At 39.5% G+C, this 20,338-nt stretch overlaps 1 protein-coding gene across 1 annotated transcript in view; it reads right to left on the reverse strand.

The window, feature by feature from the left end:
- ect2 (epithelial cell transforming 2) overlaps positions 1 to 20,338 on the reverse strand; it is a 299,642-nt gene that overhangs the window by 52,982 nt on the left and 226,322 nt on the right. Inside the window, 1 exon segment of the mRNA XM_088312727.1 lies at positions 7,561 to 7,642. Coding sequence (XP_088168853.1) covers positions 7,561 to 7,642 — 82 coding nt within the window.

Genomic DNA, 20,338 nt, shown 5'->3' on the forward strand with positions numbered 1-20,338 from the left:
TTCGAGGAACAGATTTTGAATATTGTTAATTGGTCTCTTAAGATGGGTGTCTTCCCCACTGCCTTTAAAACGGCGGTGGTAAAGCCCCTTCTGAAAAAGAGCAATTCAGACACCAGTGTTTTAAATTATTACAGACCTGTATCCAACTTACCATGTTTAAGTAAGATTTTAGAAAAAAATTTTTTTCTACAGTTAAATTATTTTTTCAAATACAAATAATGTTTTAGAGAAATTCCAATCTGGATTTAGAATTAACCACAGTACAAGGACAGCTCTTTTAAGGATCTGAAATGATTTTAGGTGCTCTGCAGATGGGAATAAATTCACAGTCTTGGTGCTACTGGATTTAAGTGCCACTTTTGACACAGTAGATGATCACATTTTATTAACCAGACTTAAAAACCTGGTGGGCATCTCTGGTACTGCTTTTAACTGGTTTTATTCCTATCTCACGTTTCTTTGTAAGTATGGATACCTGTTCCTCGAAAACCCATGAAATTAAATGTGGGGTTCCCCAAGGTTCGATTTTAGGCACAATACTTTTTAATCTGTATATTTTTTCTCTTGGGGATGTCATCAGGAGAGACAGCATCAGCTTCCACAGCTAAGCTGATGACACAGGGCTGTATCTTGCCGTGTCTCCTGATGACAAAAAGCCTATCTATACCCCTTTAAATTGCATTTTAGAGATTAAGTCATGGATGGCAGAGAATTTCCTACAGCTCAATCAGGACAAAACAGAGGTTTTAGTTATTGGTCCTGAAGGGCAGAGAGAGAGAAACTTTTACTAAAACTAGATTTTAAATGTGTGAAGAACCTGGGCGTCATTTTTTACTCTGAGCTCAATGTTATTCCTCATATTAAAAATGTAACCAGGATTGTTTTTTATCACCTTAAGAATATAGCCAAAGTCCGCCTGTTTCTCTCTCCGGCAAACATGGAGGTTCATGCTTTTAATTCCTGTCGTTTCGATTGTAATGCCCTGCTCTCTGGTCTTCCCAAAAAGAGTATTTCCAGTCTACAATTACTTTCGAATTCAGCCGCACGGGTAATGACGAGGACCAGAAGTCGGGCACATATTACACCAGTTTTAAAATTGCTGCATTGGCTCCCCCTGTGTTTCAGGATTGATTTTACGGTGCTTCTATTAGCTTTTAAATGTCTTAACGGTCTTGGGCCATCTTATTTATGTAACCTGCTCTTATCATATCAACCCTCGCGGACCCTGAGGGCCTCTGGCATGGTCCTTTTAGTTATTCGTAGGGTGAGGACCAGAACACACGGTGAGGCTGCATTGAGTTATTCTGGTCCTCGTCTATGGAATAGCCTGCCAGAGGACATCAGGTCAGCAGAGAGTGTTGACATTTGTAAGAGGAGGCTCAAGACTCACCTTTTTAGTTTGGCTTTTAAATGATTTATCTTAATCTTTTAATGCAGGACTGTCATTTTATCTATCATTATTGTCTTTTAATTTTTAGCTTCTTTGTCTTTTAGCATCATAATTTTTCTTTTACATATTTTAGCTACGTCATTTTATTTACTATTATTGTCTTTTAATTTTTTAATTTCTTTGTCTTTTAGCATCATCATTTTGCTTTTATATATTGTAGCTCCTTTGTTTTATCAGCTATTATTGTCTTTAAATTTTTAGCATTATCATTCTTCTTTTATATATTCTAGCTCCAGTGTTTCCTCATGGGGGGCTGTGGCTGACCTTCTCACGGGGGGCTTCATCCCAGAGGCCCAGACTGACCGGGGGTCTCGGTGATGGAGCTCCCTTTGGCCGTGGGCGGTAATTCCTCTCAGCGCGGATGACCTACCCTGAATAGATTTTTTCATATGGTCTCTCTGTGCTTTGCCATGCCATTTCTGTCTTTCTATTAAGACAGTTTATCAGGTTGTGTGAATGTGAGTGTTCTGTGTGTATGCGAGTTCAGGCGTGCATGTGAATGTCTTGTTTATGCTGGGTGGTCCATTATGTTTTTTAGTTTTTTTGTTGCAATTGGGATGTTTTTATTGTACAGCACATTGAGCTGCATTTTATGTATGAAAAGTGCTATATAAATAAAATTTGATTGATTGATTGAACAAACTTTTGCTCAAAAAGCCTTGCAAGATTGTGCTAATAGACTGTGCATGTGCAAATAAAACCAGTCAACAGTTATCACGATTCTATATCTCTATTCACTGTATAGCAAAATGTTTCTCCGTGTTCTGAATAACATTCCATGCAGCCAGCCATGCTTTTCATTGTTTTAGCGTTTTTCTCTGTAGGGTGAGCAAGCCCTTAAGTCGATCGATAAGATGATCACGTGACTTTTTTATTTTTAAGACGACACAGAGGCAATTATCCGGCCTCGCAGAGTTTCCATTCAAACTTCTGTCAAAAGTGAAAAATTTCAACGATAGACTCTGTGCACTTCATGCTTGCAAAGCACTTTGTTCTTTGGAATTGAGGACTAAAATCTCAAATAACATGGTGATATATGTTTTAAGGCTCAGTATATTTGTTTTACGCTGTCCCCATCCAGTTTTTTTTCTCTCACCATCCAATGACAGCCTTATTTCATTAATATTTTTTTTATTTGAATACATAAGTATAAAAAAAAATAGGTGTGACTGAGTCATGTGGTAACAATTTTTCCTCTGAAAATTCAATAGAATGCACAATGTGAAGCGTAAAATAACAAAAAAAAAAAAAAACACCCACGCCGGTGTCCACCCAGCCAAGTTAATTTTCAAATCTGTGGGAAACACTGAAGTTAAAATAAAAATGAATGATCCTAACACTATACACACCAAAAAACAACTGAACAGTCTCAAGTTGCATCAAAAGCCACGGAATAGAAAATAAAAGTGGACAGAGCTTGCCTAACATTTAATGGAAGGTCATTCCAGAGGGAAGGACCGTCAAAAGAAAATGCTCGAACATATCTGAGCCTTTGTCCTCGGCACCTACAGTAGCGTCAGGGGGTAGGCCGGTTAAAGATTTGAATAAAAATAGCTCGGGGGGGGTCCCGCTCCGATATTTCTATCGGATTGCTGTCCGATATCAGCCAAGAAAGATTTTATTCACAAGCAGTCCATTCCACATCTGCTCATGGTCTTGTATCCAGCAGCCGCCGCATATAGCTTGTCGAGCCCTAGTGATCAAAACAACCACTCCTGTAAAGTAGCTAATGAAGATGTCAGCAGTGTGGAGTCACCATATTTATTTATTTTTGACAAATATTGAAGCTTACGGTAAAAATTGCTGCCATTCACTTGAATGAGAGTAGCGAAGGTTCCCTCTGTGATCACCCACACAACAGTCATGAGACCACCTCAGGAGCGGCGACCGCCGCAGGAATCAGATGCAGGAGAGTGCCGTGTCCTTTCCATAAACTGTATTTATACCTTTGCGGCTGGACACTATAAGTGTGAGGCCGAAATCGACATTTGATTACAGTACACATTGACGAGCACTTTCAACATATCGGAGGATGGAGCGTGACCAGACGATTTTCTGTGGATTGCTGGTCTGGCAGACTCTTTCAGCGATGGAAGTCATGTAAACAAAAGTGGGACTGTGCAGCTAAACTAGCCACACAAACCTCCGCTGTCAAGCTTCTGTGGGTGATTTGGAAGAGCTATATTTGTGACTTGCATTTTGAAAATACAATACAATACGAGGTTTTGAGGTTGAATTTTTGTAACTGTTTGGAATAAATGGATAATTTTCTCATATTTACCGTTGCTTACTAATTTTATTTATTGTAATAGTAGAACTTGATCAAGTCCCTTAAAAAATCATACTAGAAAATAAATTAAAGCATATATCATTCGTGCAGATATCGTATCGGACGACATTGGTATCAGACACTACTGCAGGCCGCAATATTGGTATCTTATCGCAAGTGAAAAAAGTTGTATCGCTGTTTGCTACATATTAGGGCTGGGCGATCAACCGAAAATTAACCGTTACCGAAATTTATTACAATAACCGTCATCATTTTGCCCATGTTGGTAAATTTGGTGTTTGAAAAAAAAAGAAAAGGAAAGTATTTTCTGTTTGCGGCCTAGCATCTTGTTTACAGGCCACACTAGCTCATTTGCACATATATTGTTTACAAGAGACCTTTACACAAATCTAGGCCTTTGCACATGGCATTACAGCACCTTGGCGCAAGCCATTTGCAGAAAAAGATTTTGCTAGAGGTAACCCTTTTCTCCTGTTCTTTGTGACGTTGTTCAAGTCATGCAAAGCCAGTTATTTGGAAAGTTTATACAAATGATTTTTGTACTTTTATTTTTCATTGAAAGTAATGTGTACCAGTTGGTCAATTAAAAAAAAACAGTTGATGCGCATTTTCTTCATTTATTTTGATTTTGGTCCACAGCGGGGGAATTTATCGTGCGCTTATCGCAATCGAGTTAAAATTGCTCAATTTATCGTGATATTGGTTTGAGGTCATATTACGCCCAGCCCTATCACAAATAGCATTTTCTTGAAACAAACTAAAATGCACTGCGAGCCAGTGAAGAGAGTCCAGAATGGCGGTTATGTGCTCCCTCTTCCGAGCTCCTGTTAGAAGGCGAGTAGCAACATTTTGCACCGACTGGAGAAGCTTAAGGGGGGACTGGCTGACTACAAAATAAAGTGCATTACAATAATCTAGCCGAGAGGTCAATGAATTACTGTTTCGAAGTTCTATTGGGAAAGAAAGGGTTTGACCTTAGCCAGCTGCTTATGATGAAAGAAGCTCAATCTAACGCCAGCACTGATTTGACAGTCCAATTTGAAATCACTGTCAAATTAAAATGAGACTGTTCAGATAAAATGCCAAGAGCCGAGGTTAACATGGTGGAACGTAGAGGGGCCGCGGGGACCGAACAATATAATGACTGTTTTCTTTTTGGTGAAATTTAAGAAATTCAGTGAAATCCAGGTTCTGATTTCTCTAGACCGGACAAAAGTAGTCTTAAGGGGCAAGTGTTTTTTTGTTCAGCAGGACGTAGATCTGACTGACATCCGCATAGCAGTGGAGGGAAATTCCAAGTTTTTGAAGGATGGAACCCACAGGTAGTAAAAAGTGACAACAGCAAGTGCCCCAAAATTGAACCCTGTGGAACACCAGAGGGGTAGAGTGAGAATCAGCACAACCTAGGGTAACGAAAAAAAGTCTTGCGAGCTAAATAGGATCCAAAACACCCTCGGGCACTACCACTAACGCTTACCTGGTGCTCCAAACGAGACAGAAGAATACTGTGGTCGACTGTATCGAATGCTACAGTTTGATCCAAAATAACACACACAGTCGCCAGTGTCATTTGCTAGGAGGATATCATTAAAACTCATAAGAGGGCTGACTCTGTGCTATGCATCATCTTGAAAGGTGACTGTAAAACCTCCATGACATTATGTTCATCCAAGAAAGATTTTAACTGTGCACCACATTTTACAGAATTTTAGAAATGAAAGGCAGCCTGGAGTAGGGTCCAAAATTTGACAGCACACCTTGATCAAGGCCAGGGTTCTTAGCAGGGGTTGCGCTACAGCATGTTTAAAATGTTGTGGGACTACATTAGAAGAAAGACTGCCGTTGATAATGGCCAAAATCGATTCGCCAGAAAGTGTGGAGTCACAAGGAGAGCCAGATGGCTTTTTTGGCAAACGACATCCACTAAAAATGACAAGGAAATCGGATCAAAGGAATCCAACACTACTGAACAAGGAACATGTACAGAGAGGTTAAGTGTGGCTTTAGAAACAAGAGCCCTGTCTGTCGCAAACTTGTCAATGAAAAACTTGAAATATGTATTACATTGTATCCATTTTTAATTTAAAGAGAAGAAAAAAGAGATTTAGCTTAACATTTTTTTTAAGTCTCGCATTCCTCCTGTGCATGCTCAGACAATGACAACGCCACTGCTACTTACTGTAACAGTACTTTTTATCATTGCAGTATTTTTATTTATTTCCTCTCTGTACCATGGACAGGATTTCCTCTGCATTATGGAGAGACAGGAGTGTTTCCTTACACTTGAATATGTTTGTATTTATTTTTGAAAGTATACAGGGACAGAGCATATTAATCAGTTTCCCGCAAATATGCCAGATTATAGCCAATGGCTAATTTGCATCCGTTGTCCCTATGGCAGGTTGATGTTAGACTATACAATAGAAAACATAAGTTTAAAATACAGTACAGTTTCAAGAAACACTAATGGACAGCCATATAAATACATTGAATGCAACTAAGTATGAGTACTACAGTGCTAGCTTTCATACATGTTAAAGTGTTGTAGTGCAAAAGAGCTTAACTGTTAAATTGTTATGAGTCAGCTGATGTCTCAAGTAGTAAAATCTTATTGCACTTCAGTAAGTACACAGATGTTTGTGTACACACTAATGACATTATTCACCTACATTTATATGTATGTATATGATGTCACAATGAATAAAAAACAGATAACAGCGCGACAAATAATTCCAAAGACATATTCATAAACATACATTATAAACAGAGGGTTTACTACTCAATGGTAACAACAAACTGAGCAGAAATGTAATTACAGGCTTGATTCTCAAGAAGCCAGGTTTATAGGTGTTTTTACAATGGAAGTGAGAGTGGGTATGTCTCATATGGCATTTGGTATTGTGTTCCAGGTGTGAGATGCTCTGTATAAAAACACTGACTGGCCAAAGGTACTTTTTCTGAATGGAACAATACAGTCACCTCTAGACCCTGCTCTGGTTGACCTGTTCATATTCTTCCGTCCATATTTATTTAGTGGAGGTGGAGCCAGACCATGGAGAATTTTATACCAAGGATACGATCAGAATATTTTAGTATTTTTCCCAGCTCAGGAGTTCATATTTCTTCAGAATTTGACAGTGGTGGTATGTGTTCGGCTTTTTATCCAATATTTTCAAAGACTGTTCAGCTTTTTATCCAAGATTTTCAAAGACTGTTTATATGCAATGTCAACAGGCTTTAGTGTGGATTTACATGCCATTGCCCAACTAGTTAGACAATAAGTGATGTGACATTATCATGGCATTTAAAAACAGTTTTGATGGATCATTAAATTATTCCTAATATATCTAAAGTTAGAGAGATTGTTGAGGGAATGTAAGTGTGTATATACATTGGGATTTGTGAATAGACGTATATACTGTGTATATGTGCATAGGTTTGCATTTTCTGAATGTTTGCAGTTAATGTTGTACATTCACGGCTACATTCTTTGCTACTGTAACAGTGCAAGTTTCCCCATTGTGGTACTAATAAAGGACATATTTAATGAATGTGCAATTACACTTATTCTAACAAGGAAAAAAAATAATAAAAAAGCATGTTCCCTGGGGTCATAAGACATGCACCCCGCAACCCTCAACCATCATGCCGCGAAATCTCAGGGGGTCCCTACACACAAATTGAAAAGGACTGTTCAAGTGGGAACTTACATTGGAAAGTATAAACAAATATGAAGTCATTTTGAGCAGGCATTATGTTACATTAATGTGACGATATTCTGATTAATAATCCCAAAGATATTGAAGGAATAGAAACTCACGTCATAACTTCTTTTAGAGATTCAATTGCTTTTTCCAGTTTCAGCTTGTCAGGGTTGTCATTTGTTGTGTGCTTCTTTATGTCTGCAATGTTACAAAAAAGAACAAAAACAAAAAACAGTACTTTAAAGAGACATAATGGGAGAATGTAATAGCTCTGATTGGTTCAGATAACATCCAACATTTTTCGACCAGTGACATTGTTCAGTGTTGTTCGCCGGAGCATCTCCGAGCTTACTTTGGTCGTGAGCGCCTGGTTACCAGGGCATATATAAAAGACCACCCAATCATACTCACACCTCAATATGTCATATACTAGCTAAATTAACAGCCCAGTATGTCTTGAAGAAGATTCAGATTTGTTTTCGAGCAGCTTTGAAGGGACCTCGCATCCCTTGCAACATTGGGGTACACATTGAAATAGTGGCACATTGGAATTGCAATTTTTTTTAATTAAATATATCAGATAAAAATCAATTTCGAATTAAATATAATCCCTATAAAAGGTCAAACATTTGAAAGGAAATTGAAGGATTGTATGACAATTACTGGCATTATTTTAAACACATACGGGACAGAATGTCGATAATTAAAGTTAGCAGGTTCATATTTACTGAATATTTTAAACATTGATGAAACAAGAAGCATTTATCAAATGAAACTAGAAGCACGGGTCACAAGAATGACTGGGATTGTAGGCCTTATGTTTACTGATTTATTATATTATTCTCATATGCTAAATTTATAGTACGTAGTTTAAATGTGTGAACTTCATTGAAATTCTCAGTAGTGAGAATAGATTTGCGCACATAGCATTTTCATGAGCTGCCCTCACATTCACAGCACTTCATGGACAAAGACGACGAAGCACATTCTCCACATTGGCTGTAGAGATGCAAATATACCAAATTGGGCCCTGGAGCACACAGACGCTATCGCAAAAAACACATTCCGAAAGACATAACAATTGGAGATCGGAGCACACGCACATACACACTTGCACATACACAGACACATACATACACCTGCACATACACGCGCACATACACAGGCACATATAAATACACCTGCACATACACACACACATACACATACACGTATACCTGCATATACATGCACACCGACAAGATTACAGAGGAATGCCAGCGGAGAGAGGGACGGCGAGACTGCCCGGCGGAGAAGGCCAGCCTTGGCGTGCCAGTCTCGGGGACCAGACGGGAATCAACTATCCAGACGATGACTAACCTGGGGAGGACCTTCCCTTGGACATGGACCCGTGCCGTGGGAGGGAGCGAGGACGACCGATTCAACCTACATTACCCTTGACATAAAAAACTCCTATAAAAACTGAAGCTGGGCTGAAAGATGGCGCGCATTTTTCGACTGTGCTCGCCCGAGTGCAGTTTCTTGTGAGATTAAGAAAAAGCCGCCCAGATATCTGTCTCTGTACTATTTCCAGAACTCCAGAAATTGAAGAAACTAAATATCGGAACTCTAATCAGTTGTTGAGTCTTTATTTGACCCTTTTCTTCTTGATTACAAAAAAACGAACACGCATTGGATTAAGTTTGGCTTTTAAAGGTTGCTTTAACTACTTCTCATTTCCACGGTGACTCAACTCCAACAATTTTGGTGACCCCGACGTGATTTTCTCAAGGAGGAAGTCCTTGCGGCTTGTTCTTCACACTCTACAATATTCCCGGCCTGGACAATCAGAACAAAGGTAAGGGAGAGCCTGTTTATTCAAAGTCTCCTGATATGTTATATTGTAATATTGTAGAGTGGAAAAACATGGTTGATTATTATACTGTTAAATATTGTCAGTGTTTATGGATATATTGTTTCTGGAATTCAGGAATGGTTGCATGATTTGAATATATGTAGAACTAGTTAGAGTAGAAGCGTACGCAGGTGAAATAAGTAGGGGCTATTGTTGCTGGCAGGCAACGGAAAGTAGCACCCGGAGTCAATATATGGGGGACTCCTGCTCTGGCAGTCGAAGAAGGGGATGCACAGCTGACTAGCAGAACGTGTGCACGGCAAGCCCAATAAAGTGACGCTCAGTAACGCTATATAAGTTCACTGAGGCTGGGAAAGATTGGATCTTTCGGATCGCCATTATCTGTCACTGCAGAGGCAGACAAGAGGTAGGGAAGTGCGCAGCTGACGAGCTGATGCACTGCAACCTCGAAAGAGCGCTCGGTCACGGTATAGGTGGTTGACCGAGGCGTGAGACGAGTGAATCGTTCCGGTTGCTGGAGTATGTAATCAATAGTTACATTTTAAGGTGTTCTGATATTGTTGACAGTTTGTGGATATATCTTGATATTCACTTGCTCTGTTCTGTGTTTGTGTTGTCTGTTTGTTTGTGTTGATAAAACTGCCTGATTGCTTAGAGTGAATGAATAATGAAGTTGTGTTGTTAGTCCAGAGAGGAAAATCCAAAACGGAAAATTTGTGATAAAATGGACCTTGCTCTGGTAAGAGTTCCACACTGCTTGAGTTGTAGTCCATTAAAAATGGGGAAATGGATGATAAACAATGAAATTACGGGAGAGGATTGGCGATGAAATTACTTGCGGTGAAAAGTATATGAAACCGAAACACAAAGGCTTTATTGAGCATGTGTCTCGCTGACGTAAGAAATTTGACTATGGGGAACCCTGAGTTGATTAGGAAAATCGAAAGGAAAAAAGTCAACTGGTTGTTGAGACATTAGCGTACATTTGTGGTCTATCATGTAATTCAGGGGGGTTTCCAGGCAAAAAGAAAATGGCAAAAGTTATTCCAGTTTATAAAAATGGATGTTTTTTTTCCTAAACTACAGGACAATGGCTGTGATGTAAGATATTCGAGAAATTGTTTAAAATTAGGTCAGACAAATCTATAGAGCGATACAATATTTAGAAGTACGCACCCCACATCGAGGGTAAGTATGGAATTAACGGGACTGTATTAGATGACAACATTTTGTAAGTGTTTTTGTTTACCTTAAAAGGCTTTTGATACCTTGGATTATAGTGTACTCCTTAAAAACTGAGCAAATATGGTTGCGGAGGAGTTGCATTCAAAGGGACTTTCAAGTTATTTGGAAAATAGGGAGCAGTTGTGGGGATAAATAATATTTTTGTTTATTTAAATTTTTGCGGGAATATATTACAGGTGCTGAAGGGGTTGAAACAAGAATTTGCTCAAATTGACATTTATGGTATTGATATTACTAGAGTAAGAGAAACTGCTTCTGGGTGTCATTCTTAATTAGAGTTCGTGTTGGAAACCACATCTAATCGAGCACAAAGTAAAAATTATCCAAAACAATAACTCTGTTATGCAGAGTAAAAGATACACTGGATAAGAAAGCACTATATCAGGCATCACCAAATGGTGGACCGCGGTCCGGATCCGGACTGACAGATGATTCAGACCGGACCCATGACCAATCTATGATGATTTTTTTCAAGGGCGCATTCGCAAACGTTGACGCTGCAATTCATTGTTTTAAAGGAATGGACGGAGAAATTTAGTTGCGTTCTGGCTGCAGCAGATTCAAAACCAGGGTGCAACATATGCTCTTAAACCGTCGCAACATTGCGAAGCGCCACTACGAAACAAAGCACCGCCCTTTTGTGCAACGTTATCCGCTGAAGTTTGAGGTGAGCGCAGGCAGGATAAAAGATTTTTACATTTTCGTTTACAGCCCAGCGGCATGCCAACGAATGTTCACTAAAAGTATCATGGATTTGGGGAAACATAAAAAAAACATTCAGTGATGGGGAAGTTGTCAAGGAGTGCTTAAAGGCGGTTGCACAAACATTATTTAAAGGAAATAACAAAGCCCAGATGTGTGAAATAATCTACCAAATCCCAATGGCCCTGACTCCGTTCCAACCCAGATTTAAGTCACTGGCAGGGCCGTCACAAACTCATTTTTCTCATTAAGAGAAGTTAGAAAAAATATTCAAAAGGAAAGGTGGTGTCAAAGCTCATTTTTAATCAGTTTTTCATGAGGACAGCCATTTTTATTGATTATGTACTGAACATGTTGACCTGTTTGGATAATTAGGCTTTCCGGTTTTTTTAGGCTGATAACTCTTTCATTTAAAAAAAAAAAAAGGTAAAATGTGTTAACTCAATGCTTAGCACTTGATATATTTCTGCAGGAGATATTTTACTGTTTTTTCCTGGAAGTGGCACCCTTAAGTTCGTGGAGCCAATTTTTTTTCTTGAATGTGAAAACGCCTTTTATTTGTTTGACTGGCAAAGGTGTTTAATGGGAACATTGCTAAATATTTAGTATATAAGTGTGCTCTGTTGAAAATGACTAAATATTGAAACTATGTAAAAATATGAACATAGGCTAGACATTAAGGGAAGTTGGACTTTGGTTCGGACCTTTGAATTGGAAAAACTTTAGTCGTGGACCTCTGTGACTTTTAATTGAATACCTCTGCACTATATACATAGATATTTAATATGTGTTCTATATATGACCCATTGGATTGACACATGGGGAAGGCCTCATAACATACAGTCAGTCAATTTTTACTTTACAAAAAGGGGCCATAAAATAATTATTAGAAAGCAATATTGAGAACCAACAAATCCACTCGTTTTGCAATTAAAATGAATAGGATTTCATGAATTAACAAATAATAGTGTTCTTCAATTTATGCTCAAATACACAACAAACGATGCAAATCATTAGTTAAGCCACTTTGAAAAGCTGATACCCTCAGTCGGAATTTGATCCTTGCATGCCTGACATGTTGCAGAAGACTAACATGTTGGAAAATATGTCTATTTTTAATGTTGTTATAGAGGAATTTCTCTCATGAGTTTAACCGCTCGTGTCCCTCTTGTGTTGTTCCAGTTTTGTTATATTATTGATTGAGCTCACTTTGCTTGTGGCTTGGTGCTCGGCTCGGCTGGTTAGCACGTGGCTGCGGCCATCCAGAGTGGAGTCGTTTTAAGAATACTGTTCTGAATATTACAGTTTGAAAACTGACAAGTTTAAGACTACTTATTTTGAGACTATTGTCATTGATATGGGCCTACTATCATTTTAGTAGTTTTCTAAATCTGGTCACGTAAAATGTTCCTGTTCTATGGGCAGAAAATATTATTTATTTTACTTATGATTTTTCTGAGTTAATATTTTTTCCCTTTATAATTCCAGACAAATAGGAGTGGAAAACACTGAGGCGCTGAGTGGCCCGGTTTTCCATACAACCCATCCCTTCACAGTCCAGTTTGTCTCTTTTCCTGACACTCCTCTCCTTGTTTCACTGTCTGTGTGTGTGTGTGGGTGTGTGTGTCTGTGTTCCCTTTGGCTCATAAACATAGCTGGTAGTTCGGTCTACTATAGTTTTGTTTACTTTCCTTGCTGCCTACTCTCTGTAGGTTATTGTTAATTTGATTCTTCTTATTAGGTTGCATGAAGTAAATTTTTTAGGGATCCATTGGCATAAATAAAAGTCAATAAAGGAATTTGTGTTCCCCATAAGAAAATATGAGCCTTGATTGGGTCAAAGTGACGTCATACTGCAAGTTCCTTGCAAGATTGATGCGTCACCCGCTGTTAAGGACTTTTTAGTGACATACGTTTGGACACTTATATAGCTCCTGATAAGACCTGTTAAATTTGTAGAGTTAATTAGTCCTATAGAAAACAAACGTCTTTGCTCGGAGGCGTGCATCTAAACATCAACTCAAAGCATTAAGACCCTTTTCGATTTCCCTGCCCCTAACTCTCTCATGTTCTCTCTCTCTCTCTCTCTCTCTCTCCCTTTTTCTCTCACTCTTTGTGTGTGCGGGCGAGTTGGGATTTAAAATTTTTTTGGGGACATAAAGAATATACAATTGAATTGATATAGCACATTTCACTTTCCATATCAGGTAATAACGTAATTAATAGATAAGATAAATATAAATTAGCAGGGAATTAGAACACAAACTAAAACACTAAAACATACAAGAGACACCTGAAGAACAGCAGAACAGCGCCAGTCTTACTAAAATTTAAAGTTTTAAGCAAAGGGATTATGGTTTTGGGATAGGTTTTAATTGAAATATTCTAGGATCATGTTGAAAGAAAATCCTGATAACGGGAAATATCTAGCAATTGGAGATTGGTTTACTAAATATAAAGTTGGATTAAATAGTTCGGTAGATGATTTATTAACAGGTGTGTATTAAATGTGACAAAGGTAGACGACAGACCTTTTATGACTGTATGACGCGAACCCTGACATGACAGCATTCCATAAATACCAGACCGCTAATATCCGCATCTATGAGGTGTTTGACGTCACAGATGAAGGATCGTCAGCTACATCCAGGAGGAACAGGAGAAACAATATCACGGGGACTGAATGGGAAAATCCACAAACACACAGTGGTAAACTTTGGCATACGCTGGCTAAATTGAGACAAAATTAAAGATCTGCCAGCACAAATCTCAGTGAAATCAAGGCGGACGCGCCAAGGAAGGGGTCTCTGTGTGGAATTGGAAAGTATCTTTTTGGGTGAGGAATTAGATACCTAGAGATGAATGAAAGTGTGAAAGAAAAAGTGTTTGCATGTATATGTGGTTTGAGTGAATGTTAAGGGACGGGCCTCAGTAAAGAAACCTGATTGAGGGCACCGGTAAGCCCTTACAGCAGGTAGGATGCAATGGGCGGACAGGCCTGATCAACCTAAATTCCCATTGCACTCCCAAGTACTGATTTTCACATTTTTGGGAGACAGATTGGACTAATTAAATTCAAGCATCAAGTGAATGATTGATTGACGTTATTACACAAAAGGTGACATGTGACCTGTGTGACCAGAAGGCCGGAGAACGCTTCAAATAGCGCCTCACCACGCCCATCCCTGAGGAGGTTCTCCTCAACAAGGAGGGAGATATAAGATATTCTAATTTAGGGTTCACAAAACAGATCAAGATATAGTTGTTGCTTTTGTTGTCTTATTTTGTGTTATAACCTTCACATGCCACACAGCTAGGGGGCAGTGTTACTTGGGGAAGATGGAGAGGGCGCGGGTTGGGGAAAGGAGAAAGTGTCTTTGCTGTGGAGGAGAAGGTGGCCGTTGCAAATAAAGTACTTCGACAAGTTGTCAACATTTGGAGTTGTCATTCAGGCTAACATTGGTAGCAGAGGATGGTTAGCGACTACAGAGTTCCGCCACCGTTTGAAGAAGGAAAACCCCACGAAAGCTGGAAAAATGAAGTCGGAATTTGGACAAGAGTCACCGACTTGGAAAAAAGAAGCAAGCCCTCGCGGTGGCTTTGGCGCTATCAGGTTTGGCGCGAGAAACAGCGTTGGAAATTGCAGTAGACGACTTAAACCAAGACACGGGAATGAACACTTTATTTGCCAAACTTGATGGGCTATTCCTTAAAGAAGAAAAAGACAGAATATACGAAGCCTACTCCAATTTTGATCGCATTATGAAAGACGTGAATGTGTCCATGGCGGACTATATCATCGAGTTTGAACAGCGCTATTCACGAAGGCGGAAATACAACATGGAACTACCCGATGCTGTTTTAGCGTTTAAGCGGCTAGACACAGCGTGCTTGGAGATGACAGACAGGCAGCTGGCTTTAACAGCATGCAGCGACTTAACATTTGCTAATATGAAGTCGGCGCTGAAGAGGATATTTGGCGCGAATGCGAGTGCTGCAGCGGATGCCATCAGCCAGGAAACTGTGTATGCTACGGAGCAGCAACGAAAAAAGGGCAGAGCCTGGCAAAAGAACACTCGACAGAAAACTCCACAGAATGGTACTAATCCCCTTGACAAGTTTGGACGGCGATCAAAATGTGCAGTGTGTCAAAGCATGTATCACTGGGCTAAAGACTGCCAACACAGAAGTGAGAATGTTGCAATAACTGAGGATCGTCAAACGGAAGTTGAAGAGTGTAATGTTACACTGCTAACCAAGGAATCACCTACAGATGCAGAAATATTCATGACAGAATGTTTTGGCTCAGCTATAATGGATACTGCTTGTACCAGAACAGTATGTGAACAAAAGTGGCTTGAGCACTACAGCTCGGTATTGGGAAAGAAAAGTGCAAATACTATGAAAGAGACTGAAAAACAAAGTTACAGACCAAGTTTGGAGACGGAAAAGTGGTCTACTCTGTGAAAAGTGTGAAGATACCTGCTAAAATTGGGCACACAAAGTGTAATATACAAACTGAAGTTGTACCTGTTGACATCCCCCTGCTTTTGAGTAAGTCATCACTAAAAAGAGCAAGAACAGTTTTGGACATGGAGCGTGACAACGTAGTGATGTTCGACCAACCTGTCAAACTGGATTTTTCTAGCTCTGGACATTACTGTGTAAGCATTGTGGACACAGATGGAAAATGTAATGCCAACATGGAGCATGTGCCAGCTACTGAGGAAGAAATACTGACAATAACAGATGAAATGACAACCGATGAGAAGATGAAAGTTTAAGAGAAACTTCACAAACAATTTGGACATGCCTCTGCTGACAAGCTACAAAGACTTTTGAGCAGCTCTGGGAACAAGGATTTTGGATGTGCCAACCTGCTACTGAATGTAGTAAGTCGATGTGAAGTGTGTGAAGAAGTGAGAAACATGTGTAAGATAAGATGCTGAGGATCACATTGACTTCAAGTAACTTTATGTAATCAGTTTTGTGTATTTCTAATCATGTTTCTATAGACTACTTGTATCAGTAATGATTGCACACACACACACAGACACTTACATTTTTGCTTTAGCACACGCACACACACACTTACATTTTGCTTTAGGCTTTCATTGTCAGTAACTTTCCAGTCTTCTGATAATTAGTTTAGCCTAAAACAAACCACTATTGTCAGTAACTTTCCAGTCTTCTGATAATTAGTTTAGCCTAAAAGAGACCACCATTGTCATTTACTTTCCAGTCTTCTGGTAATCAGTTTAGCCTGTTTTTATATACCCTTCAGTATTATTTTCCATTGCACTCTCTTATTTATCTAATTTATATATTTGTCTGTATTATTGTTGTATTGCACTGGAGAGGGGAGCTCTCTAATCTCGTTGCACTCTTGAGTACAATGACAATAAAGGGATTTCTAATTCTAATTCTAATTCTAAAAAAGACCTGTATTGTCAGTTGTCAGTTAACCACCTGTTTCTAGGAGTCAAACTCGAATAAAAGAGGAAGTGGTGGGATAGAGAGACCAAAGAGAGAAGTGAGCAAGGCTGAACAAAGCAAGACGCTTTGTCTTCTCTGCTGCATCTCTCTCTCCCGTTCGCAACCGGTCAGAACGAAAACCATGCCTGATTTATTTCTGATTTTCAGCCAGCTTCAGTAAATTATTTCAGTCTAAAAAAGGCGTCAGGGCATTTAAACGTGACACAAAATGGAGGCAACTGATTCGCTGAAGGGAAAAGCCGAAAGGAAAAGAAGAAGTTTGTTTTATTTAAAATCTCCCGTCCGGCCTGGAGTTCCTTTAAGTACGCCCAGCGGTACTCGTACCTCCATTTGAGAATTACTGTTCAATCGTGTCACTTTTCTGCGATTGTGTCTATCGTTATTGGTCATTTGCAGCAATCAGCGTGTAATAAGGAAGTCAGAGGAAGTTTGATTTGATGGTCAGAACGAAAACCATGCCTGATTTATTTCTGATTTTCGGCCAGCTTCAGTAAATTATTTCAGTCTAAAAAAGGCGTCAGGGCATTTAAACCTGACACATGGCTGAGAATTTTAACATGGAAGTAAAAACAACAGCTGCCTATAGTCCTTGGAGTAATGGGCTATTAGAACGACACAATCGAACCCTTACTGAAATTATAATGAAAGTGAAGACAAGCACTGGATGCAACTGGAGCACTGCTATGGATTGGGCTTTGATGGCAAAGAACTGCATGGCCAGTGTCCATGGCTACAGCCCACATCAGCTGGTGTTCGGACAGAATCCCAACCGACCTTCTGTGTTGATTTACAAAGCACCAGCTCTAGAAGGCACCACAAAAAGTGAATGGGTTGCGAAGCATTTTACAGCTCTGCATGCAGCAAGAAAGGCTTTTACTGAAGCAGACTCTTCTGAGAGAATTCGTAGAGCACTAAAGAAACGGCTGCGTCACATTGATGAGAAGCATGAACTAGGTGACAAGGTTTACTACAAACGCGTCGACTGTCCAGAATGGAAAGGGCCAGGAGTGGTCATTGGACAGGATGGTGCAGTTGTTTTTGTTCGACATGGAGGCACTTGTGTTAGACTTCATCAACTCAGACTGAAAAAGGTTGCTCAGGAATATGATGAATTTGTTTCTCAGATTACCTGTGAGAAACAGACCAATAATAAGCAACGGTGTACCGTTGATGCGGCTGAGGAGTTGGAAGGCGAGCCACATGCCGAGTAAATGGAGAATGACCCATTGCCTGCTCTTGTGAACACAAGGGCTGAAGGACAAGAGCATGAGAGAAATATCCAGTTAAAGACTGGTCAGATTGTAACATTCAAAAACCCGGAAACCAGCATTCAACAAACAGCAAAGGTTTTGGGACGTGCAGGAAAAGTGACTGGAAAATATAAAAATTGGTACAATTTTGAGCTGCTTGGGCCTGCGGGAGTGGCTGGAATCAACGAATCATCAGATGTTTCACAATTAGAGGATTTTCAAATCCAGGTGGATCAAGATGTGACGGACTATCGAAGCGAGGACATATTTGTGACAAATGATATCTTATTTGACAAAGCCAAAACAAGCGAAATACAGAATTGGAGAAAAAAATGATGTGTTTGAAGAAGTTGAGGACAAGGGACAAAAATACATATCCACACGATGGGTATGCACTCTGAAAGAGACAGTGACTGGATTAGTACCAAAAGCAAGGCTTGTTGCAAGAGGTTTTGAGGAGCTGCAAGTTGCTGAGTTACAAAAAGACTCGCCAACCTGTGCCTCAGAGTCGCTGAGGCTTCTTGTAGCTGTGATTTGTCAAAGACAGTGGACACTTCATTCGATGGACAAAAAGTCAGCCTCACTACAAGGCATGGAACTGTCTCGCGTAATTTTTGTCAAACCTCCTCCTGAAGCCAACTGCGGAGGGGCGCTTTGGAAATTGAAAAAGTGTGTGTATGGTTTAGAAGATGCCTCTCTGTATTGGTATAACAGAGTGAAGGACATAATGATTGATGCAGGAGGTACATTATCCAAAGTTGACCCAGCAGTTTTCTACTGGCTGGACAATGAGAAAAACGTCACGGGTGTGCTTGCATGTCACGATGATTTCATTTGGGGTGGTTCTCAATTGTTTGAAATGACTGTCATGGCACATCTCAAAGTCAAGTTTAGTGTTGGTCGTGAAGCTCATGATAATTTTTCATTTGTGGGTGTAGATTTTGTTTCTTCTGACAAAGGGATAAAGATACACCAGGCTACATATATTGACCATTTACAGCCAATACATCTCACTCAATCGCGTGCAGCTGAGCATACTTCACCTGTCACTGAAGAGGAAAGACATCAGTTAAGATAAAAAATAGGGCAACTTTTGCGGGTTGCAAGACAGAGCAGACCTGATGCCAATAATCTGGCTTCAAATCTCAAATGTGCTACCATACAGACAATTATTGACAAACAAAGTTGCATCTAAACTCAAGACCAAGTCAGTTGAGTTAAATTTCAACCCCTTGGGAAAGATGATAGCCTACAGTTTGTTGCATTCACTGATGCATCTTTTGCAAATCTATCTGATGGGGGAACTCAAGGTGGGCACTTTGTTGTTTTGATGGGTGAAAATGGACAGTTTTCTCCCATTTGCTGGCAGTCAAAGAAAATTAAGAGAATTGTCAGAAGTACACTAGCAGGTGAGACACTAGCTATGTCTGAGGGAATTGACAATGCCATTTTTCTGTCAACTTTATTTTCTGAACTGTATGCTGGTAGTCCTGATCGACCTGTGCCAATAATCTGTGTTACCAATAATCACTCACTTATGGATGCTTTGAAATCTACTAAGCTTGTTGCTGAAAAAAGATTGCGTTTGGAAATCAGTTCTATTAAGGAGCTGATCCAAGCCAAAAGGGTTAAACAGGTGCTATGGTTAGACACTCAAGATCAACTGGCAGACTGTCTAACTAAAAGGGGGAGCATCTCCAGCCTTGTTGCTCAAGGCTCTCCATGAAGGGTATTGGAGAATTAAATAATCTTGCCAACATACTGTTTGAACAGTTAGTTAAAAAAGGGAAAATACACATTCTCGTTATATTGTAATTGAATGTAATGTTTAATGTTTTGCTGTTAAATTGAGCAATTGTATGTTTATTTATTTATTTTTTTAAGAGACTGAGATTGTTGTCTTATTTTGTGTTATAACCTTCACATGCCACACAGCTAGGGGGAAGTATTATTTTTGTATTATTCACGAAGGCCTAAATACGCTTCAGAGCAAATATGAGGTACATCTTGTTAATCTAATCAGTGAAAAAAAAATAATCAAAGAATTCATTATTTACTTCCTTTATCCAGCAGTTGGCGCGACCACTGCAATGAAAAATTATTTCGTACATGTCCTCAGGCCTGTTCTATTATCAAATGTGAGTAATCACAAGAAATTATTGTGTTGGGAAAGTTAGAGCAGCTTTTGTTGTCAAAGCCACATCAATGTTTAAGTGTCATCTGAGTCATGTTGCAGGAGCTTTTGTTGCCCCGGAGAATAATCAGACTTTGTGGCACTGTAATGGCAACGGCCTTTGCCGAAAAGTTCCAAAAGTTGGCATTGAGTAAGATCATCTTGAGGCTGTT

This window comes from Idiotropiscis lumnitzeri, chromosome 13 (assembly GCF_059441095.1).
Source record: "Idiotropiscis lumnitzeri isolate Australia: NSW breed Sydney's pygmy pipehorse chromosome 13, RoL_Ilum_1.0, whole genome shotgun sequence".
NCBI classification, from domain to species: Eukaryota; Metazoa; Chordata; class Actinopteri; order Syngnathiformes; family Syngnathidae; genus Idiotropiscis; species Idiotropiscis lumnitzeri.